Source organism: Oreochromis niloticus, linkage group LG14, assembly GCF_001858045.2.
Source record: "Oreochromis niloticus isolate F11D_XX linkage group LG14, O_niloticus_UMD_NMBU, whole genome shotgun sequence".
Lineage (NCBI taxonomy): Eukaryota > Metazoa > Chordata > Actinopteri > Cichliformes > Cichlidae > Oreochromis > Oreochromis niloticus.
This window is the reverse complement of record NC_031979.2, coordinates 38,136,684-38,160,052: the sequence shown is the minus strand read 5'-3', so window position 1 is coordinate 38,160,052 and position 23,369 is coordinate 38,136,684. Positions and strand designations below refer to the sequence as shown.

The window sequence follows — 23,369 nt, the reverse complement described above, 5'->3', positions numbered from 1 at the left end:
ACCGTGGACGTGGACGGCCTCTTCACTCCTCGCAGACCCTCAAAACGTGAAGTTCCTCAGAGAGTGTCCGTCCTCCGTCAGGTCCAGCGGTGTCGCCGAGTCTGGTCTCTGCTAAAGGTCTAAGCAGTCCTCACTGTGCACTGAACGCATGACGCTGTGCCGTGCCGGCTCACGATTAAGGGGTCAGTAAGTAAGTCCAAGAAGCGCTGACAGATCTTCAGGTACGAGATCAAACTCGTTAATGTGGAAGCATCTGCAGAATCTCCTCCCACAACGATAAAACGAGCGGCAGCTGACGTCTGAACTATGAAGCCGTTTAGCATGGAGACATTCCCTTTACTGACTCGCTCCAGCGTTCACCAAGCTGTCCATCATCATCATCAGCTAATGAAAGAATGAAAGGACTAGCTGTGAAAATAATTCCCTACTTTCTCTGCACAGACACACGAATGAAAAACTCTGGATATTTTCTTTATTTCATCTTTGATGAAGGACAGATATGCAGAGATAAATCAAGCAGAGTTACACACAACATATATTAGTGTTAGACCGAGCCAGAGGCTCTTATCCTCCTCCTCTTCCTCCTCGTCTACTCCTTCTTCTGAGGGAATGAGGCGATGAAGAGCCAGTACAGAGAGTAACAGGTTCCTGTGGACAGAACACAAACCAACACTTTATTTCTCACCGTGGCACGCTCCCATCTTTCAGACCTTCTTCAGCTGCACCTCCTCTTTAAACCTTATTACCTTCACACTCTTCACCTTCCTCAGCCAGAACATTTGACCCACCTGCTCTCATATCAGCTACAACCGTCTTACTATCTGTAAGTATCCTTCTTGTTGGTGATGTGACCCTGAATCCTTTAAAAGGCATCAAAAAATAAATGTATTAAACTGTGGTCATATCCTGCTGTTCCTCGTCCATCCAAGTTACAGACTTTCCTAAAGTCTTCTTTCTGCGAGGCCTGGACCATCAGGAGCAGGTGCAGGCTAACATCAGGACATGTGTGCAGTTATTTACAGGAAACAATGAGACTTTTTAATGAGACCACGTCAGGGACAGGAACACTCCGATGGGAACCTGATGTACTCTAAGAGCTTGCACGCCTGGACTGGACTTCCAGCCCAGCTGCTGCTGTCCACCCTCGCCAAGCGAGTAAAAGCGCTTCCTCCTCTTGAAAACCATCAACAGTAACATCTGTGATTGTCAGTGCTGTCAGTGACGACCTGGACAGTTTGAGGGAATACTGCTGCTCTTTACTTAAAGTAGACTGGAGATTATTTGGGGCAACAGAAATAAGTCTTAGCAAAGACAGACTTAGCATAAAGACCAGGACTGCATCCTGTAGGCTAAGGTTTTCATTTTGATTGAAAAACAAGAACAAAACTTTAACTTGATTGTTTTTGTTTCTTTGCTGCCTTCAGAAGACGCAGCAACTCCAACCACAGCAGTATTTATAGACAGGATTCAGACTTACAATGGCTTGCAAAAGTATTCGGCCCCCTTGAACTTTTCCACATTTTGTCACATTACAGCCACAAACATGAATCAATGTTATTGGAATTCCAGGTGAAAGACCAATACAAAGTGGTGTACACGTGAGAAGTGGAACGAAAATCATACATGATTCCAAACATTTGTTACAAATAAATAACTGCAAAGTGGGGTGTGCATAATTATTCAGCCCCCTGAGTCAATACTTTGTAGAACCACCTTTTGCTGCAGTTACAGCTGCCAGTCTTTTAGGGTATGTCTCTACCAGCTTTGCACATCTACAGACTGAAATCTTTGCCCATTCTTCTTTGCAAAACAGCTCCAGCTCAGTCAGATTAGATGGGCAGCGTTTGTGAACAGCAGTTTTCAGATCTTGCCACAGATTCTCGATTGGATTTAGACAGCAGACAGGTCAGGGATAAAGTTATTGAGAAATTTAAAGCAGGCTTAGGCTCCAAAAAGATTTCCCAAGCCTTGAACATCCCACGGAGCACTGTTCAAGCCATCATTCAGAAATGGAAGGAGTATGGCACAACTGTAAACCTACCAAGACAAGGCCGTCCACCTAAACTCACAGGCCGAACAAGGAGAGCGCTGATCAGAAATGCAGCCAAGAGGCCCATGGTGACTCTGGACGAGCTGCAGAGATCTACAGCTCAGGTGGGGGAATCTGTCCATAGGACAACTATTAGTCGTGCACTGCACAAAGTTGGCCTTTATGGAAGAGTGGCAAGAAGAAAGCCATTGTTAACAGAAAACCATAAGAAGTCCCGTTTGCAGTTTGCCACAAGCCATGTGGGGGGGACAGCAAACATGTGGAAGAAGGTGCTCTGGTCAGATGAGACCTAAATGCAAAACGCTATGTGTGGCTGAAAACTAACACTGCACATCACTCTGAACACACCATCCCCACTGTCACATATGGTGGTGGCAGCATCATGCTCTGGGGGTGCTTCTCTTCAGCAGGGACAGGGAAGCTGGTCAGAGTTGATGGGAAGATGGATGGAGCCAAATACAGGGCAATCTTGGAAGAAAACCTCTTGGAGTCTGCAAAAGACTTGAGACTGGGGCGGAGGTTCACCTTCCAGCAGGACAACCACCCTAAACATAAAGCCAGGGCAACAATGGAACGGTTTAAAACAAAACATATCCATGTGTTAGAATGGCCCAGTCAAAGTCCAGATCTAAATCCAATCCAGAATCTGTGGCAAGATCTGAAAACTGCTGTTCACAAACGCTGTCCATCTAATCTGACTGAGCTGGAGCTGTTTTGCAAAGAAGAATGGGCAAGGATTTCAGTCTGTAGATGTGCAAAGCTGGTAGAGACATACCCTAAAAGACTGGCAGCTGTAACTGCAGCAAAAGGTGGTTCTACAAAGTATTGACTCAGGGGGCTGAATAATTACGCACACCCCACTTTGCAGTTATTTATTTGTAAAAATGTTTGGAATCATGTATGATTTTCGTTCCACTTCTCACGTGTACACCACTTTGTATTGGTCTTTCACCTGGAATCCCAATAAAATTGATTCATGTTTGTGGCTGTAATGTGACAAAATGTGGAAAAGTTCAAGGGGGCCGAATACTTTTGTAAGCCACTGTAGATGATAAGAACATCTGGAAGGTCCAGAGGTGCCCATGAGTCAACCTGAAATCATGTCAGGTGTCTGATGCTCATGCTGCACCCTGCTAACACTCACAGATGAAACATCCGCAAAGCTCTGAGCTGTGTTTCCACACATGCTTCGTTTCTATCACGTGCTGCGTGCTTTGTCCTCCTGCACCGTAGAAATGCACCTGCTGCAGCGTTCCTCACCTGCGATGGTTAGCGTCATGGTTGCCCGGTAGAGCAGAACATCGCCGGTTCCTCCTTTGATGTGGACCGGGAGCCCGTTGTCCGCCTGTAAGTGCAGGAAACACACGTGTGCTCGGGTTACACGTGTGAAACACCTGAGGCTGGCTGGACAGGTGATGAATCGCTCTTACCTGGAAGATTTTCTGGGATTCGGGGACCTTGTTCTTCAGCTGTCTGGCAGAGCTGCTGAAGGCTCGGCTGGCCAGAAGTGGAAGTTTCTGGAAACACAGAAAAGCAGCAGAGTGAAGTTAAGATCGCCCTGCCTGTCAATCGTCTGTACTGTGCATGTACAGCAGCCGTGGTATTGCTTGAAAAGTCCACAGGTCCAGTTCATTTAACTGAAGTGAAGCCCAGCAGACAGCTGGCAGCTTCAGCCACCTGTGTCACCATCCACCTGTCAGTCAAAGAGGCCACGCCCCTAATTTTATCCTTAATGAAGTCAAGGTGGCTATAAAACGCTATAAAAAGTTGTCCATGGAGGTTTTGTATCACCTGCTTTAAATTTCTAACAACACCTGAGTCCTGAGCCTGGAGGCCGGGCTCAGGGCCTAACCCTAACCCTGATGCCTCTGACCCGACAGAGCTGTGAAGCACCCGTCTGTGCTTCCTGTGGTCCAGGAAGGAGCCACCTGGAAGCACAAAGCTGCTGTGCAAGAACAGAGAAAATGAAAGCGAACCAAGCCAAACTCACAATTCCCCCCTGTTTTTTTAATAATTGCTTAAAAATCATTGATTATCCTTGATTATTCCGTGAGGACTGAAACTGTGCTGAAAATATTCCCACACTTCCACACAAACAGTTATTGTATTCACTGTGAAAGTCGGGGGTGTTTCCGGGGGTTTTAAATCCAGAATATTTGGCCTGAAATAAATGCGGCACACATGTGTGACCCCCTGTCCTCACGCAGATGGACTCCAAGACAAGCAGCTGCACTCCAGTGTAAACTAATAAGTATCCACACTCGTTGCTTCACTCAAATTCATTAAAATTCCCGATCCTAATTAAGCAAAAGTCCCAAAAGCTTCATGCTCCGGACAGACCTCACCCCATGTAGAAATAATGTCCTCAGCTTTTGGGCTCATTTCAGAATCGCTCTGTTTCCCAGGCCATGAGCGGCTGCTGTCAGGGCTGTCAAACCCGCGGCCCGGGGGCCACGTATATGACGTCAAGAAATATAATGGAGATTATTTTGCGTTAGGGAGGATTTGGGTTTTTTTTGTATATTTTATTACTCCTCTGTAGGGAAATTACTCTCTGCATTTGACCCAACCACTCAGTGAAGTGGACGGTACCTTGCTCATGGGCACTTCAGGGTAGCCGTTCGGTAGATTTGAACCCCGAACCTTCCGATCATGGGGCGAAGGCTCTACCTACTGAGCTATCTCCTCCCTCCTGCCTTCATCGTTGAGTGCAATGTTAAAATAAGTTCTTTAAATGATTTAATATGAAGGTAAAATTAGCAGAGAGTAGCAACATGCTGTGTTAGTGCAGTGAGAGAGTCACACACTAATGTGTACACTTATGTCTGCATGTGTGCACAGAGAGGACCAGTGTGTTCAGCTGGTAGTTCAATGAAAGGCTTCAGTTAGTTAAGAGAGAGGAAAAAATTTAGTCTTGTTATACAATATTTGAAATTTAAAAACAAAACACTACATTTTAGGAAACAACTGAGTGTTTTCTTGTTTATTTGTTTGTTTTGTACAAATTGAACATTAAAGTGTCTCACTAAAATGTCTCCTTACAGCTTTCATTTGTCTGGAAATAAAACATTAACTGTCTCAATCATCCAGGTCAGTAAATCCCAGAAGGTTGATTCTGTTCATCTGGCAGGTCGTTCACACCTGGTTTATTTTTACATCTTAAATCTGACATTTGAAAGTGATCGCTTCCTTTTTCCTCATGCTGAGACAGACGCGGCCCTCACTGGTCGCTCGTCCATCATCAGCAGTCAGACCCAGTTCGTCTGGGATCAGGTTAATGGTCTGACGTGGCTAAAACACATCTGGCCTCTCGTCCTCGTGTCGTTTGAACGCGTCTTTCAGCTTTAACAACTTTAAAGAAGAAGAAGTTGTCTTTTTGTTTTCTTGGTGTGTGTGTGTGAGGGGTTGGGGGGATTTTATTTTGAAATCAACTTCCTGTCTGTCATTTCGTCTGACTGTGCAGCAGCAGCAGTGTGTCTTTAAGAACGCTGCATGACTTTTTAATCGTCTAGTAAGGTCACCTCGGGTAACTGAGGGGCGTGACTGACAGCGCTGAGAGCCAATCACAAACCCTGGAACTGATGCTTAGACCTATCCAGAGTCAGAGGAAGTGTGTGTGTGTGTGTGTGTGTGTGTGTGTGTGTGTGTGTGTGTTTGCTGTCAGGTGGTTCTGAAACATGAGCTCCAGCCTGTCGTTGCTCGTGGACTCAAACAGTCGCACGTGTTTTATTCTCAGAGCTGAGATGAACAGAAAGAAATGTGTGTGCAGTCCTAACACAACATGCAAGAGGTTCAGAGGTTAAAGAGGTTAAAGGTCAGGTAGAGCTCATACACCTGGACGGGAGTCGTTAATGTAACTTGAGAACGAGGTTGTTTCCAGCTGGATACACCTCACAGGTAAAGGTGAAAACACGACGGCTTCAGGAACACGTCCGCAGGGTTAATCTGAGGAAACTTGGATCTTTAAGCTCGAATTAGTTTGTGTTAAAGAGCTGTGTTCCTACAGAAGCTGACCTCTGACCTCTGTAAACACTTTCCTGATGAGTTTACGGCCTCTGTCGCTTGTTTCAGGTCGAACTGACAAGCGTGCCGTCCCAAAAAGACGGTGACAGAATGAGTCGCCGACCCAGAGGTCACCGTGGTTACGTCCATCTTTGACCATCTCTGTGCTTATAGAATATTTTATGGAACATCCTCCGGTCTCTTCTGTCCTGCCTGAGTCTCATCCTCCAACACAAACGCGCGCAGCTGGAGATCGGACGGCTGAGCGGTTGTTCCTCCTTCTTCGCCGTGCGTAACGTAGATGGATGAAGCCGCGCGCACCCTCGAGAAGCCGCTCGCTCCACATCTGACGGTAATGTTGGCGTCTCTGGAACCCAAGCGTACTCGCACATGTGGAAAATGAAATCCCTGCTTTATAGTTTTTCTGCTTTAAGATTTCTTTTTTTGATATATTAGACAGATGAAGTTCCACATGAAGAGGAAGATGAATGAAAGTGAGCAGGTCAGCGGAGCCCTGCTGGATGTCAGGAGGACAAACACAGGAAAAGATTTATGAACACTGCAGCTGATTTCACCGATAGCTGACTTGGCTAACCTGAGATAACGATGAGTGCAACGGGAGAGCGTTTCAGGCTGACGATATTTATCCTGCATTCAGTCCAGCTCACTGAAACCACCCTGCTCTGACATTTGACATCTGTTACCAATCACGGGACCTAACCGACCAATCAGCACGCACAGTATCGGCTTCACTGTGAGAAAATCTGAAGGACGTTTGTGCTGTTTTCTTTCAGGTCATAGATAAAATGTTTTTATCTGGAAGCAGCGCCTTAATTTTCTTCCATTAACTTTATAATAATAATAATATTATTACTGGAATAATGACAGTTTCTTTATGTGTGTGTAAACTCTCAGTCATCCATCACGGTGCTCTAAGGACTCGACTTCTTTCTTGAAGAAGTTATTTTATCCCTTTCTCTCTCTCCCTGTGATTTATTGCAGTTTTTGGAAGAAAAGGATTTTGACAGGAAGTGGACGAGCCAGTGGATCAGCACGAATCCAGCAGGAAGATGTTCAGAAAGAAACTGCGTCAGAATATCTGTGGCTGTGATCGGTCCTCGTGGCTTTGAGTGACCCGTCCAGCGTCTCATTGACTCCTTGGACTCAGCAGCTTTGCATTATTCAGAGTTCAAAATAATCCTTCTTTGTCTCACTTTGGACCTCAGCGCAGCTGCTCAGTGTGAAACAAGCTGTTTTAGCCCCGCCCCTTCTAAGGCCACCCTGCATTTGTGCCGGAGACGTCAAACTGATTTGACACAGTTGGTGTGGAGATGCCTGAGATATCGAAGCTCAACAGCAGGTCTCTGTTATTCTGAGTGATAAAAACACTGCTGACTGTCCTGTAACTGTGACCTCATTTTATATACTGTGGACCCACTGTGGACCCACTGTGGACCCACTGTATGTAAAGAACTGGTTTCCATAACATCACTCTGGTGACGTATGATTGGCTATTCTGGTCTTTATCAGGAGCAAAGCCTGTAAAAGGTCGGCCCTCCTTCACATTTTCCTAAACTCGGTCTGTGCCGGGCCAACTCCAGGTCCCGGGCCTTATGTTTGACACCCCTGCTTTGTGCCAGCTGTCTGCTGACGGTCACGCGGCCACATTAAGGGCATCGTACAGATGTTTGGCTCACAGAGATCACTCCTGCGTACTCTGGTGACCTTCGATCTGATCGTCAGAGCTCTCAGCAGCACTTTTCATGAGCCTTTAAAATCATGTGACATGCTGTATACGTACACACAAACACACACACACACACACACACACACACACACACACACACTGGTGCTATAATACCAAACAATGCAACACCTCTGGCCCCTGTGTTAATGAGGTGGACAGAATATTAGGAACGTTTGAAGGAAACAACACAGCCACTCTCTCTCTGCTGCTGTGTGTGCGTCATTGTGGACGTGCTGAGCTGCACTGTGTGACTAACAGGTGAGCAACAGGTGTGTGTGTGAGAGAAATGAGGTGGAAACCCTGCTGGAGCCTGTAAACAGATCTTCTATCGTTAAAAACTGATAAAGCAGACGGAGTAAACCTGAGCTGCTGATCCAAAGGTCAGGCCTGATCGCGGCGCTCTGCGCGCTGTCTGCCCTTCAGCTCGTCTAACTCACATTAGATATGCCGAAGCTTCACACACACACACACACACACACACACACACACACACACACACACACACACACGTACACACAGACACAGAAAAATAAGAAAAATAAGAGCTGTAGTTACCACGAGGTGATTCATGTCGAGCTGTGCTGCCTCTCTTCAACCTCACAAGGACACACACACACACACACACACACACACACACACACAGAGTGTTTCTGACACGCTGCCAAACTACGATCTGCTGCAGAGGCCAAACTGTCTGCGCTCGGCAGGAAGTAAACATGACACTGCAGCTGCAGCTTTGCATTGTGCAAAAGTCTTGAGCCACCCAAACAGTCAGGCTTTGGTGTAATGCTTAAGTGCTCTTGAGCAACACTTCTCCAGCTTTGTGGACCTCTGAATGATTCATGAGAGAAAAACAAACAGGTAAAGGCTTCAAGGGACGAAGCAGTGTGTCTGTGCGCGTCACAGCTTCCTTTAGCCTCTTTTTTTCTGTCAGTAACAAACAACATTGTTTTAGTTGAAACAAAAAAAAGGAAGTGGAGGAGAAAAGAGGAAGTGTCAGACCTACAAAATAAACTGTCTACAGCATCTGAAAGTCATGCTCTTATGATCCAGCTTCCAGTTTGGATTCAGGAGACAGACACTATCTCTACTTTCAAGATTAGGCTTCAAACTTTCCTTTTTGCTAAAGCATATAGTTAGGGCTGGACCAGGTGACCCTGAATCCTCCCTTAGTTATGCTGCAATAGACGTAGGCTGCCGGGGATTCCCATGATGCACTGGGTGTTTATACACCTGTCTGCATTTAATCATATCTGTTATTAATCTCTGTCTCTCTTCCACAGCATGTCTTTATCCTGTCTTCCTTCTCTCATCCCAACCGGTCGCAGCAGATGGCCCCGCCCCTCCCTGAGCCTGGTTCTGCCGGAGGTTTCTTCCTGTTAAAAGTTTTTCCTTCCCAGGGGGTCATCTGGTTGTTGGGTTTTCTCTGTATGTATTATTGTAGGGTCTACCTTACAGTATAAAGCACTTTGAGGCGACTGTTGTGATTTGGAGCTGTGTAAATAAAACTGAATTGAATTATCAGGACAAACAGAGGGAATGACTCTGGGCTCAAAGGCACTCAGTAAGAAGAGTCTGATGAGACCGAGCACACAGTAGGGAGCCTTCCTCTCAGGTTCAGGCCTCAGGCCGCCGTGCCGAGAGCTTCATCACAGTCCTGCAGTACAGCCGGCTTGGCTAACCTGCTTTCATCACTCATGGGACCTCATGGCAGAGGGATTTGTAATTCTACTTAAGTACAGATACTTGTGTTAAAAATACTCCAGTATAACCTGAAGTACTGATTCAACTTCTTTACTCAAGTAGAAGTGAAAAAGTACCGACTCTGAAATGAACTCAGAGTAGGGAAGTAAAAGGTAGCACCACGTTGCTAGCACCTATTTTAATGCACAGCTAAACATAACATTAGTACATGAGAGTACAAATGATCATTAATCTAAATCCTGATTATCACGAATGTACTCGAGTACATTAAAAGAGAATAGAAACATTTGTGTTGCATGGTGGAGGGTGACTTTGTCTCCACAGCTAAACAGAAAAATGAGGCGAGGCGAGGGTTACAGTGAGAGTCAGCAGGTGTGGGAACATGAAGACCTGCTGAGTGAAAGCAGAAGTCCTCGAGGCTGTACAGCCACCCAGGGTTAAAACTGCTCCACCTCTGTCAGGTGGAGGGAAGTGAAGCTCAGCCTGTGCTTCCCCTGAGCACTCAGAGCTTGTTTAAACTCAGAAACACTGAGCTCTGAGTTTCACTTCTTGCTTTTTGTGAAGTATCTGAGTGAAACTGTCAGAGCTGATCAGTGCAGCAGCTGCAGCCACCCAGCTCCACCTCAGAGCCTCCATCACCAACACAGGTAAGGAGACAGCGCCGTGATGTTTGGTAAAGTGCTGCAGGAGGGAGAGCGATCGCCTCCCATCTGGTCTGATCCTGAAGTCTTGTGTTTTGTTCAGCAACTTTGCAAACCTCAACCTCACTAATCACGCTGCTGTGAACTTTAACCTTTCACCTGCTAAGTGAGGCCCGACAGTCTGAGAAGGAGCTTGTGGGTTTTGACGGTCTGACTTCGAGGTGAGTTTCCTGCTGGTGAATAATCTCTCGCTGCAGAGACGGGTTCCCAAACTGATGGAGCAACAGTCTGAGTCTCACCTCCTTACAGCAAGCTGCCAAATCCTCTGCTTTTGCAGAGCTGCTCACACGGATGATGATCAGCACCACCCGGCTGATTCCAGTGGAAGCAGCGGTGTAGGGCGTAGTTGGTCTCAAGAGAGTAATTGGAAAAGACATTTCTCTGGTAAAGACGAATACTTCAGCTCTACATGTAATTAGCTGTTTTGTGTTGCAGTCTGGAGGAGATGCACTGCTCACTGCTGCCCCTGCTGGTCAGTCTGAGTCCTGCTATTCTGTTCCTGTTGCCTGGCATCATTGTGACACAGGAAGGACTCTGGGAGGACTACAAATATGGCCACGGTGACCAGGACAACCACAACTTCTGCACCTGGAAGTGCCTCCTGTTCACGCTGCAATGGCCGGGCACGTTCTGTCAGGTGAGCATTGGGCTGTGCATCAGGAAATGGTGGCGTTCCCCTTCAAAGTAAAAGCTGCGAAATATCCTTTAAATGATGACAGATTTAGACAAGACATGTTTGTCTCCTTTAAGAAGGGAGGCCAGGAAGAGGCAAAGTAAAGGAAATGAGGCTGAAAAGGAAACCAGTCATAAGAGAGTAGGAACGGAGATGGGTAGGAAAAAAGAAGGCAGGAAGGAAATGACTGGTGAGTTCTTCTTCTGTGGTGTCTAACATGCTGTCTGTCCCTCAGTCTCTGAACAACGTGAGTCTCTGCAGGATTCCTCCGACCGTCAACAACTGGACCATCCACGGCCTTTGGTAACCCCACCCCGCTCTAACAGCTGAGATTACTCCCAGTGTTCAGACTGATCTGTGTTATTGATCCTGGGTCAGGGGTCGGCAACCTGCGGCTCTTTAGTCCTTATACTGCGGCTCCGCCTGGTTTGGGCAAATAAATTAGAAGTATTTAGCTGAAGTGTATTTTATTTATGTTAGTTCTTTTTAACTCGGAGTTCTAAATTGGAAGATTGTTGTGATTTTGAAATATAAAAATAAAATTATATTCTATTATTTTTTTCATCGCTCAAAATAAGCGTCACACTCGCAGAAGCCGGTGTACCCGCCGAAACGCGGTGCATTTATCGAGACTTTCAACCCCAGGTAGGCCAACTATGGATCTTCGGATACACATTATGTCAGCAGCTGTTCTCCACCGTGAACTATGATAAAGACAAACACCGTGAGTAAACTGACTTCGTATAGCCCCGATTTGCGGACTCTGTGCACAGAGGTTCAGGAGCAAAGTCCCATTGTAAACAAATCCCGGCAGACCCGACGATGTTTCCATGAGCATGCTTTTCAGCATCTCTTTATTGAGCACTTTTCACACACGGTTGCTGTACGCATACAGCCGGCTGTAGCTTTTCAGCTCACAGCCCGACATACACCACCAACAACACAACAGCACAGATAGCGCAGACGTAAAGGCGGCGAGGCGTGATTGCGGGTGTCGCTCAGGTGCGTCCGCCTCCCCTGCAGCGGCGCTGCAAACCACGCCCCGCCGCACGCATTAACCAGGTAAAATACATATTTAGGCAGAATTTTGCAAATATCTATTTTTCATTTTTCAGCAGCATAGTGCTTTTTTCCAATTATTTTTTAAGAGTCAGGTCAAGGCTCCAACAGCGCAAAGGCGATATAAGGGTGGCGGCTGACAACAGTTTTTGTTTGCTACATGGATCATTTTAGTTCAGCTGGGTGTCTTTCCTTTTGTTATATTTCTTTAAGAGTTCAAAATGTGTTGATTACATAAATATAATTTAATTTTCTCTGTAGCACTTCATGGATTTCATAAGCAGCACGCCTTAGTTGTTCACACAAAGCACAAAGGTAAAAAACAATATATACAGTGTTATCTTCATTTTAGATGTCAAAAAGTATTTGCGGCTCCCAGTGTTTTCTTTTGCGTGGAAACCGGGTCCAAGTGGCTCTTTGGGTGTAAAAGGTTGCAGACCCCTGCCCTGGGTTGTCCTGTTGATTTTATTGGCTGCTCCTGTTTGTGCCTGCAGGCCTCTCCACGCGAAGAACCGCTGCGACTGCTGGCCGATGTTCCCCTCTGACGTCCAGGTGAGTCCTGGTTATGCAGCACTTTGCAAGGGTCTTCAGGAAGCCCTCATTTCTTTCCAAACATACTTGGAAATAACTTAAATGGAAAAACATGCACAAAAACTGAGTTTGTACAGTTCTAACGAGATTGAAAGTGACATTTTGGAGTGCTTCATCCTACAGCTCAGTGTGAAGCAGCTGTTTGTCACGTCTGTGAGGCTCTTCAGGAACATTTCTTCAGGCTTCTTGAAGGACAGTCAAAGCTCTTCTTTGGATGTTTCTGCCTTTTGTTCTGTGCTCTGTCAGGATGAACACAGAGCATCACTGAGAGTTACAAACTGTCAGCGTTGCTGCTTTACCAGGTGTAACAATTAAGTTTAACATCCAGGCATCCATGAAAACAGAATTTATTAAATTTAACGGAGTTAGAAGTTAGCAGGAAGTTAGCTCGCTAGCTTCCACCTAAACATGATATAGCATGTTCTGACTGAGAGATTTCTGAAACATTCAAACGTACAGCTCTGCTATCACTTCAACATAAATGAAGACAGAAAACTAAACAGCAGTGACGTTTGTAGGGTTACTGAAGTTGGGCTAGCTGCTATATAATGATGTGCTACGTGATCAATACGAGGTTAGTCATTAATATACTGCTGCATGGACTGGACTGTAGTTACATCGTAAGGGTTTTAAAAACTGAGCTTTAAAATGAGCAGAGAGGCCGACAGTGATCACTGACTGTTTTTACAGGCTTGTTCAGATTAAATAGAACAACCTACAAAGCATTAAAACATGTTAAAAACACAACAGCCTTAATAAACAGAGTAGTTTGGACCCGGAAGCAGGATTCATACATCATCACTTACAGACCGGATAGACTCTGCCACCATAAATGCAAATGCATCAGAAGGCCGGCTCATCTTGCAGTGACCAATGAGGTATCTCTGTGTGGACATCAAACACAGACACACTGACGTTCTTGTTTTTCAGGAGCTGAAGGCGGAGCTGACTGAACTCTGGCCGTCATTTGTGAGATTCAAGTCCAACTTCCACTTCTGGTACTCACCTTCACTGACACACAAACGTCCTGCAGTAACAGGACAGGGAAGGCTCTGACAAGTGAAGCTGCTGTGCTTCCTAATGTCCAGCAGGGGGCGATGCCTTTAACATCTCATTTTATAAAAGTGTATCAGAAATATGAGCCTATTTTTCACTCAATCTACGACCTCTGTAAACACTTCCATTGTCAGTTTGAACTTTTAGTTGTTAGTCTCAAGATTTCAGGAAGGAAAGGAAACAATCATTCATGAGAGGAAATAAGATGGGAAATGAAAGGAGGCAGTTCAAGTAAAAAAGAGGAGGTCACAAACAAAAAGACTTAACCTCCTAAGACCTGAACTCTTTCATGGCATGCATTTTTAATTTCTCTTTGCTATTTGGGCTGAGTGGGACCTGATGAATGTAAAAGTGGTTGCCTTCATCGCCTTCAAGTCCGCCTTCGATTACATCGATTGGACTGCCCTGTGGAGAATGTTGGAAGCAGATAATGTCACCAAGAAGATCATTACCCTCCTCAAATCTATCACAGCTCGACCAGCTTTGTGCGCATACGAAATGGTTATCTCAAGAACTCAAAATCAGGACTGGGGTCAGGCAAGGTGATGTAGTATCCCCCGTTCTTCAACACTGTGATCGATGCAATCATGCGCAGGACCTTCAATGGCCGCCATGGAGTCCAGTACGCTGATGACCAATCTGCAACCAACTTGATGTTCGCAGATGACAGCGCCATTTTTGCCGAAAATGATGCAGAGACTACTGATGTTCTACACGACGTCACCTAATTTGCTCAACCATATGGTCTCAAGATCAGTGCCGAGAAGACCAAAGTCCTTACTAGTGACGGGTCGCCAGCCGCCGTGCATCTCGAAGGTGTGCAAATCGAACAAGTGCGTGAATTCAAATACCTCGGCTCTCTGGTTCAAGAAAAGAAAGTGGCATCAACAGCAGAAATAGATTCAAGAATTGGTCAAGCGGCTCGGCTTTCGCCTGCCTCCGATGGTGCATCTGGGAGAAGACAAATGTCACCCTCACCGCCAAAATCCGCCTGTACCGTACACTGGTATTGCCCATTCTTCTCTATGGGTCGGAGACCTGGGTCATCCTCAAACACGACCTCAACAAGCTCGAAGTCTTCCAAATGCGCTGTTTGCGTCAGATTCTCCGAGTGTCCCTCCATGATCGTCTCAGCAACAGTGTGATACGTAGTCAATGTCACCAGCAGCCCTCGATGGAAGAGCTGATTAGGAAGCGACGACTGCAAGGGTTTGGCCACATCTGCCGCATGAGCAACCACCGCCTGCCATATCGCCTCTTGATGCAGCAGCACCCCGCCCTCTGGAGAGTCAAGCGTGATGCGCCCAAGAAGACTTGGATCAAGCAAATTGAAGACGACCTTAAATAACGACCTCTAACCCTCGAGCAAGCAAAGGTGAAGGCAAGAGACCACAAGGCCTGGAAGTACATCATTGACCAAGATGGAAACCCTACGGCACCCACAGCGACGTATTGGCTTTGTGGACAACCTCCCCTGCTGAGTGCCAGCTAGGGACTAAAGAAGAAGATAGAATGTAAAAACAAAGAATTACCTGATTTTTGTTTCTGGGAAAAATGAGATCCACATATCAGGACATTCACTTTAAATTTCGATAGAACAGTGGCAGTATAATGTCCTAGTAAGTGGATATCAGGCCCGTGTACAGCAAAATTTAGTATTTTGGTCTAGACAACCCAAAATGTGATGTCGACATATGTGGACACCAGGTCCTAGGAGGTTAAGGAAGGAAACAAGGGGGATAGCAAGGAAAGGTTTGTTAAAGGCAGGAAAATGTTAGGAATATTAGGGAGTGAAGGAAGTAAAGAAAAAGTGTGAGGAAGGAATTAGGGTTATAGAAAAGGAAGAAAAATTAGGGTGTAGAAAGGTTGGAGCAGGAAATGAGGAAATAAGGGAAAAAGAGAGGAAGGATAAAGAAGGAAAGGAAGCAAATGCCATCTTGAGGAAGTGAAGGTAACTAAAAAGGGTTTAGAAAATGAGGAGAAGCAGAACGTGTCCCTGTAAACTCACTCGGGTTGTGATTTTCCTCCTAAAGCGTGTTTCTGTGTGTCAGGAGGGAAGAGTGGAGGAAACACGGAGCGTGCGCGGCGTGCGTGGAAGGAATGAACTCTCCGCTCAGATACTTCCAGGTCTGCATCAAACTGCGAGCACAGTTCTACATCCACAGGTGAGTTCAGCTCTTGTTCAAACTGAGACACGGAGGTCGATCCTAACGTTCCCATCTGTGCTCTGTGGAAACGCCAATTTGAATCCTGATCTTTCTGATGTGAAATCCGCTCACAGGATCACGGTTCACAAATATCCCCAAGTTTCCACACGTCTCATCAGGGCCGATAATTACTGTCAGGCAGAATCGTCGTTACAGATCGCATCGTAGTGTGACGGCAGTTTCTGTAGGCCAAATGATAAGGAGATGAGGAAGGGAACAAGGTTGGAAGTCAGAGTAGGAGGGAAGGAAGCTGGAGGTTTATGATGTCCAGCTGTGTATTATTTGTATGAAACGACGGTGGAGTCCCTGAACGCCACACAGCTGCTCAGGTGAACTCTGAAACGAACAGTGACGTTTTATTTGTGTCTGCAGCCTGCTGGAGGACGCCGGCATCACTCCGTCCTGTGAGCGACCCTACAAGGTAACCGTCAACAAATCCAACTCTTACCTGGGGAAGGATTTTTCAAAGCCTCTCATGTCATCATTACCTGTGAGCCAAATTCAACTTCCGACTTTTCCTAAAAGGTTAAAAAACCTGAACCTTTTATTGTCTCTGCTGATCATTTGTCAGAAACACCTTAAAGCTGTTCTCGTGTCTTACAGCTCCTGTTCCACGGTTAGAGGTTCAGATTAAACTAAAGTTTCTGATAATGAGCTCATCAGACAAAAGCTCAGGATGCTTCACCCACCTGCTGTTCAAATATGCTGCTTACGAGGGGCAGCCAATCAGAATAACAGCTGACTTTAAGGGGGAGGACCTGACATGTCTTGTTTCATATGAAGTGAAGCCCAGTATGAGCTAAAGTAGGATTATTCTGAACACAGAATCATGCAAAGCCATCAATAAAGCCACAGAGCTGGAAATCAGCAGGTCAGCTTTGAAATATCGTTCCACGTGTTATTTAAACTAAAAGTCTAAAGTTAAAATTAAGTATGATCTTCCACTAAAGCTCAGTTACTTTAATGACTCACCTTTCTGTGAGAGCACCATCCTCAGTCAGCTCACAGGATGATGAGCCTCCGCGCTCTTATTTTGAAATGTTAGTGTTTCCTGTTTCCTTCCTTGCTGTTGAGGTCAGGTAAGTTTACAGTCAGATGGTTGTCAGCACTGAGCTGGATCAGAGCTGTAGTGATGATGCAGTGATCTTCAAATGCAGATTAGGAATCACAACTTATATTCAGGAACTTTAAAAACACCACCTGACATCTTCAGGCCTTCATGGATCTGTGTGTGTGTGTGTGTGTGTGTGTGTGTGTGTGTGTGTGTGTGTGTGTGTGTGTTTAGGTGGAGGAGGTGCAAAGCGTCCTGGCTCCACACGTTGGGGACAAACTGGAGATCCAGTGCATCACGGATGAGCAGGTCCGATGGCGCTGCTCTCTTCCTTCAGAGTAAATCTGCTGCACTGTCTCTGCTTCAGCTTCTCACGTTTCTTTTTTTCGCTGTTGGCTGAAACACTAAAACAAACCGGCTCCAATATTTTCCAGTTCCGGTCTCGCATCCTAACACCCTGACAGCACTAACACTGATCAGAGCTTTAATTAATTCAGTGTGTGTGGAATTAAAATCACCCCAACGACTCTGACAGACTGCAGATTTAAAGCAGAGCTTGAACAACAGATTTGTGGTGATTTACGAGCAAAGAGTGGATGAAAACTGAATGAGCAGCAGTAAAACCAAAGCAGTACCACAAACACTTTTGAGCTATGATCATAAAGACCTCGAGGAAACAAAGCAAACCAAACACAGTGATTCTGTTTATCAGCCTTTATTCCTGCTGCCAGTAGTGGTGTGCGATACTGCCTATTTTGGTATCGATCCGATACCAAGTAAATACGGGCCAGTATCGCCGATACCAATACCGATACTTTTCAATAAATCAGGTGGATGCCTCATTGAATTGCTAAATCGCAATTAATTTTCATGACCTTAAGTGTTTTTTGTGATTTTTCCTTTTGTATTATTAATTACTTAAAACCCAGGACATAATTAGGAGAAATAATTAATTTATAATTAAATAAAAAATGCTTTATTATTGTGGCAGCCATCTGCGATGCTGCTGCAGGTGAGATGGACTCACCTTCATTGCATCTACAATCATGCCTCACCGGCTTAAAACCTGTGCGCTGCTTGTGCTGTTGTTGTTTTTGGTGTTGATGTGTACAGCTGGCAGCAGGAGGGCTGCAGCCGTTTAATGTAGGCTACTGTTACAGCAACCGTGTGATCACTGTAAGGGTGGACAGCGCGCGGCTCGGGGTGAGCCGGAGGCTGGCGCGCCAGCGGGACCTGCCAAGCTGGAGATGGAGGTGGAGGTGCGCGGGGTCCTGCCTGAGGGCGGCATGCTGTCCGCTTTGGCCGTCTGCCCAGCTGCCTCTGAGCCCCGGCTCACTTCCACTCCTGCTCCGCCGCCTCTGCTTGCCATATGGGTGGCCATCAGGCCAGCTCCCGGGCTTCCACTGGAGGCGCGGGCGACCACCAGAGTGGACACTTCCCCGTCGCTGGGCCGGGGAATGGGGCGCCGACGGTCCGGGCCGATTCCCTCGCCTGCTCGCAGGGTGGGGTGAAGCTGGCAAGGGGGTATGTGGCAGGGCGTGTTCTGCGATGCCGCTGCAGGTTTGGTGGTGGTGATGTGTACGGCTGCCAGCGGGACAGCTGCAGCCGTTGAATGTACTATTACAGCAACCGTGGGATTATTGTAAGAATAAATGATGCGCGAAGCATGAAAATGCCATCGGGTCTGCCGTGGTGGCGATCTTTTTTTTTTTTTTTTTTTTTTTCTAAATCTTAAGTGCACGCAAACCAGTAAACAAATTAAAACAAATACTGTTGATAAACTATAATACAAAAATGACAATTAGTCAGGCCTCTTCCGGGGCAAAGGGGGCCCTCGGGCCTCCGGCCTCGGGGCCTGCAACTCGGTTCACTCTGGCACAGCTGGCTGCCGGCAGAGCCGGCGGGCACGCCGGTGCAGCCCCCTCTGGCTTCTGCTCCGTGGCTACTGGGTGACCCCCTCGTCTGGGGATCTCCTCAGCCCTTCCCAGGAAGGTGGCACGGATGCCCCTCCGGTGGTCCTCCTTGGGCTCTCGCACTCTGGGTCCTCTGGATGTCTGGAGCCTGGATCTCCTCCATGCCTGCTTCATGCCCTGGGGGACGGGGCTATGGGCCTCCACACCCTCTAGCAGACCGTTACATGGGAAAACCTTTTGTATACAAGCGCGTTGATCCACACAGGTGTGCACACGGGTGTTCACTGTTCGTAGACATAAACTACACCTTTCTTAGCTGCTACTTCAAAGCACATTGTGCGCTGTCTGTCCTGCGTGCTGCACAACAACTTTCAATATTTAGTATTTACTGCTGTTCACACTCAGCTAGATTAACGTGATGGTGTTGTGTTTAGTATGTTGCTTTGTTTTTGTTTGGTTTTTTTTGCTTGTCTTCTCTTCTTTTTCTCTCAACAGGTGATCCAGGAGATTTTTTTTTTTTTTTTTTTCTTTCTCTTTGTCTTTATAAGTGCCCTTTCTCACTGTCCCTTTTCCCTTCTGTTTTTCTTTTCCTTCCTCTCGTTCTTTCTCCCTTTCCTATCCCCCAGTCATGTCTGTCCCATCTGTAACAACTGAAAATAAAATAAATAATAACAACAAAGTTTGATCAAATGGACCAATACGGCAATGCCATGATGATCCATTTGGCAAAATAAATCCATTTGGTATCCTTGTTGGTCTTCAGACAACAATTCTGACGGCTAAAGAACCAAATGGGACAGGCAAAAAAAAAAAAAAAAAAAAAAATGACAATTAAAATTCTCAACAACAAAAACAATATATATTATTAATATGTAAACAACTTAACAACCCCCAAAGTGTCTAAGTCACGTGACGTGTCAGCGCAACACCGAAACATAAGGGGGGGGGAGCAAAGTGTGCCTGCTCTCTGCTGTCACAGGAGCGGCGAGTCCAGCGACCTGGCTGTTTCGTTTTTGCCGAAAGCACAGCGTAGCAAACAGAACTCAAAGTAAAGAATCGATCTAACCAGGCTAGTATCGATCCGATACCGATCCCGACTTGGGATCGATACTATCGATATTTGGATCAATCCGCCCACCACTAGCTGCCAGCAGACCAGCTGAGGCTGCGAACTCTTTACATGGATCACAGCAGGCGTGATGTGTCTGTGACGGTTCTCAGTCATCCAGGTCATCGTAGTCTAAGGAGCTTGGAAAGAAACGCGTCTGTACGTTTTTAAGCTTCTTCAGTTCTAAAACCAAATGGTGCAGAGTCCCAGGAAAGCCCTAGTGGCAGTGGTCCTTTTAGAGGGTCGCTGACCCACTATTGATCATCTGCCTTATCACATGAGCTCCAAACATGGTCCAGAGCTCCAGTTCAGGGACTCCAGTTAGCTGCAGCTAGCAGCTACAGCCGCCCTAATAATGCAAACTTTAAGCCTTAATATAATTTAAACAGGTGAGTTACAGAAAGCTCCTCCCCCTGTGCAGGTGAATGACGATTTATTTTTTACCTGATTAGAGAAAACGTTTAACACAGACAGGCTGGTTGGGGTGTCCGTCTTTTAGCGCAGCTGTGCTTCCAGTTTTAACACTTTTCTTTTGCACTGCTGTAACTGGAGCCTCGTCGTCTCGTCTCTCCATATACTGAACTGTATGTAGCAGAGATGACAATAAAGTTTACTTTGACTTTTCCCGGTCTTTATGCTAACCTATGCTGAGCACATTATGGATCCATCTCTGGCTTCTGAGATGTTCCCATCATTTCTCCTGAACATGTTCTGCTGCTGAACTTCACTTCACTTTAGCTAGCACTGTTTTCTTCTGTGGTCACATGTCATCATAAAGCTTCAAACACAAAGAGGCTCTGTGGTCGATCTGAGCGTGGGAGAAGAATTCCTTCTGTAAGCTCTCCCCGGTATTAAATGGTTACCAACAATCACAACGCTCACAAACACAGATACCACCAATCAGACGGCTCGTGAGGCTGGTCATGTCCCCAGAGTTCTTCCAGCCGCTGACCGCTGAGTTTTCTTAGTTTGCGCTCTGGCTGACACCACGAGGCCTCCATCCATTAAAGTTTGAGTGAAACTGGTCAGATCTGGATCATGCTGCTCAGTTCAGATCTTTTCTTCCAACAAATATAATTTACAGCCGGCCCTCCACGATCCAAGGAGAGCTTGTGTTTTATACACAGCGTGCAGCCAGGATTACAGGATCACCACTGCATTGCCTTCAGTTTTTTCAAGGCTGAGCTGAGATGGTGCCAGTTACTTGGAAGACTTTCATATTTCATACAGTCACCTCATAAACATGTTTAGACCTAATCACATGTTCAAACAGGAGTGTTTACAGATGCAGAACAGACAAATAATTTATTGCGTCCTTGACTGCCTTTTCTGGAATTTCGATTTTAGAGTCGGTGCTGTGTTTGATGTAAGATTTCACCACATCTGGCTTTCTCTATGTGAGACTGTAGGAATTTCTGAAGAAATCTGAAAGATGAGAGAGCAAAAAGCATGTGATGTCACCTATCTGATTTGCATTTTAAAGCCTCAGTGTTAATGCTTTCACCATCACTGAAACACTAACAGGCTTTCAGATAATCATGGAAAATGGTCATTTTACAGTTTTTGGTCAGTAAACCAGCCAGAAGCTGATGTAACTTTTATTACATTTACAGTCCAATGCTAATGTAGACTGATTAAAACAAAACCTTCATCCAACTTTGGGGCCTGTTTCAGTCTGTTTTTAATAACGAGCTGGACGAGAAACACAACTTTACCCTGATGACACAGTCATTTACACTCATGTCCACTCTTTGGTTCAGTGTTAGCTCCGCCTGCACTTTGCTCATTACAAACTGCTTTCATGCTTCTCAAACAGTCGCTTCAGCATTTTTCCATCTGACGGTAAATCCACTGAAACACAGACGGCGCTCTGCTGCTCGTCCTGTACTCCTGTGCTGCAGTCAGGAGCTGAAATGCGGATATTACCGTTGTTTCAGGACAAACTGCCACGTTTGACAAACTCTCTACAAAATTGAAACACACCAATCATACGTCTCCATTACTGCACGAGGCCGTAACCATTGATAACCTCGCATCTGTCTGTACAAACATGTCCAACTCTTCCACGTTTGTTTTTGCTTCTTTCGTCTCTGTTTGAGCTGAAAGAGAAATCATTGCAACTGAAACTGATTCTGCAGTACGACAAATGTAATCTGCACATTCCCACATTATGTTCGAAATGATGATAAATTATTTTTTTCTTAACATGGCCCGTCGTAACTTCGTTTTTAGAAAATTCAGGACCAGCTGTGTGTCTGTCGACGTTGGTTACATTTTTGTAATAGTGCATTTTTCACTGATTTTACATCCAAAAATGTGTAATTTCATGTCGTCTTTTTGCATGAACCGATGCCACAGAGACAGGAAACCTCGGAGCTCAGTCTTACTTTGCGTTCATGTCGTGCTCGCTGAGGTAAGGAGCAGCAGTCAGTAGCTCAGTGTGCCGTCTCTCCTCCAGGACAGAGAGCTGTGGTTTCAGCTGAAGATCCGCCTGAATCGGAACCTCACCGTAGGCTGCGATCTCTGCACCGATGCTGAAGACGCCCTGAAAGTCCAGCCCGGCTCACGGCCGGTACCCTCCCCGGGGCACCCCTGTCCTGACCAGGTGCCCTTCTACTACTTCCCCATAAACCACGAGCGGCCACAGCGGCCCTGCGGTTAACGCCACCACCATCACAGGTGGAGCCTGAGTAGCAGCGGGTTTACCCCAGATACTTCAAGAAATGTGTCTGAAGAGCTTAAATGTGGAAAAAAAATAAAGTGATTTTTACAGTTTCTCTTGTCACGTCTTTAGTGCTGTGTCACTTCCTGTCAATGATGTCGTCCAGAAAACAGCACAAACATGTCTGCTGGTTTCATTTCAAGGGATTTTCTTTTATTTGTGCTTAAAAAGATCAAAAGGTTTTCACACTCGGGGAGGTGGAACACGTAGAAAGTGACCACTTGTCTTAAAACCTGGATATCACGGTCACACAGGTACCTGCTAATCAGTGCTCGCTAACAGCCAATCCTCAAACTGCACTAAACCTGGAGCTCCGCCTTCGTGGACGTTCTACTACTACAGTAACCTCACAGCAGCCACGTTATTGGTCACATGTCATTAGAAAAAAAATTGTTTTTAAAAAAAGCTCCAACAGCACAAACAGTGCAGCTCAGGTGAAGCCTAGCAAGCCGTTAGCAGCTACAGCCACCTGTGTCACAGTCTACCTGTCAGTCAATGAGGCCACGCCCCTAATAAGGCAAACTTTAAGCCTTAATATTATTTTAACAGGCAAGTTATGAAAGTGTTCTTGTTTAAAAAAAAAAGAAAAAAGGAAATTATCCACAGAGACCGAACAGTGTGTCTGTGGGGACTGACTCACTGCTGCCTCTGCTGGATGTTGCAGGAGCTGCAGCGTTTGGTAGCTGCACAATGGGGGAGGCCCGCAGACATCCCCGCTCAGCTCAGAGCAGCTAAAATAACCGTCCTCTGTCAGAACCTGATCAGCTGACTGCATCGATTATCCG

General features: G+C 46.0%; 2 protein-coding genes across 5 annotated transcripts; one reads left to right on the top strand and one right to left on the bottom strand.

Moving 5' to 3' along the window:
* Nucleotides 1-454: 454 nt before the first annotated feature.
* cox7a1 (cytochrome c oxidase subunit 7A1) lies at nucleotides 455-8,508 on the bottom strand. The gene is made up of 4 exons (XM_003448942.4): nucleotides 8,355-8,508; nucleotides 3,481-3,567; nucleotides 3,311-3,395; nucleotides 455-648 (listed from the first exon to the last, which is right to left on the bottom strand). The coding sequence occupies exons 1-4, from the start codon at nucleotides 8,367-8,369 to the stop codon at nucleotides 590-592; spliced, it is 246 nt and encodes an 81-aa protein (XP_003448990.1). The 5' UTR covers nucleotides 8,370-8,508; the 3' UTR covers nucleotides 455-589.
* A 1,493-nt stretch (nucleotides 8,509-10,001) lies between these two features.
* rnaset2l (ribonuclease T2, like) lies at nucleotides 10,002-22,637 on the top strand. Of its 4 annotated transcripts, XM_005474923.3 has the most exons (10): nucleotides 10,002-10,150; nucleotides 10,312-10,365; nucleotides 10,640-10,841; nucleotides 11,113-11,180; nucleotides 12,431-12,488; nucleotides 13,458-13,525; nucleotides 15,635-15,748; nucleotides 16,163-16,211; nucleotides 17,076-17,150; nucleotides 22,321-22,637. In XM_005474923.3, exons 3-10 carry the CDS (start codon nucleotides 10,650-10,652, stop codon nucleotides 22,522-22,524), a joined length of 828 nt encoding a protein of 275 aa, XP_005474980.1. In that variant the 5' UTR covers nucleotides 10,002-10,150; nucleotides 10,312-10,365; nucleotides 10,640-10,649; the 3' UTR covers nucleotides 22,525-22,637. The 4 variants fall into 4 exon arrangements, with proteins under 4 accessions (XP_005474980.1, XP_005474978.1, XP_005474979.1 ...); XM_005474921.4 differs by lacking the exon at nucleotides 10,312-10,365 and having other exon boundaries at nucleotides 10,007-10,150; XM_005474922.4 differs by lacking the exon at nucleotides 10,312-10,365 and having other exon boundaries at nucleotides 10,007-10,150; nucleotides 17,076-17,179; nucleotides 22,321-22,346.
* Nucleotides 22,638-23,369: the final 732 nt, after the last annotated feature.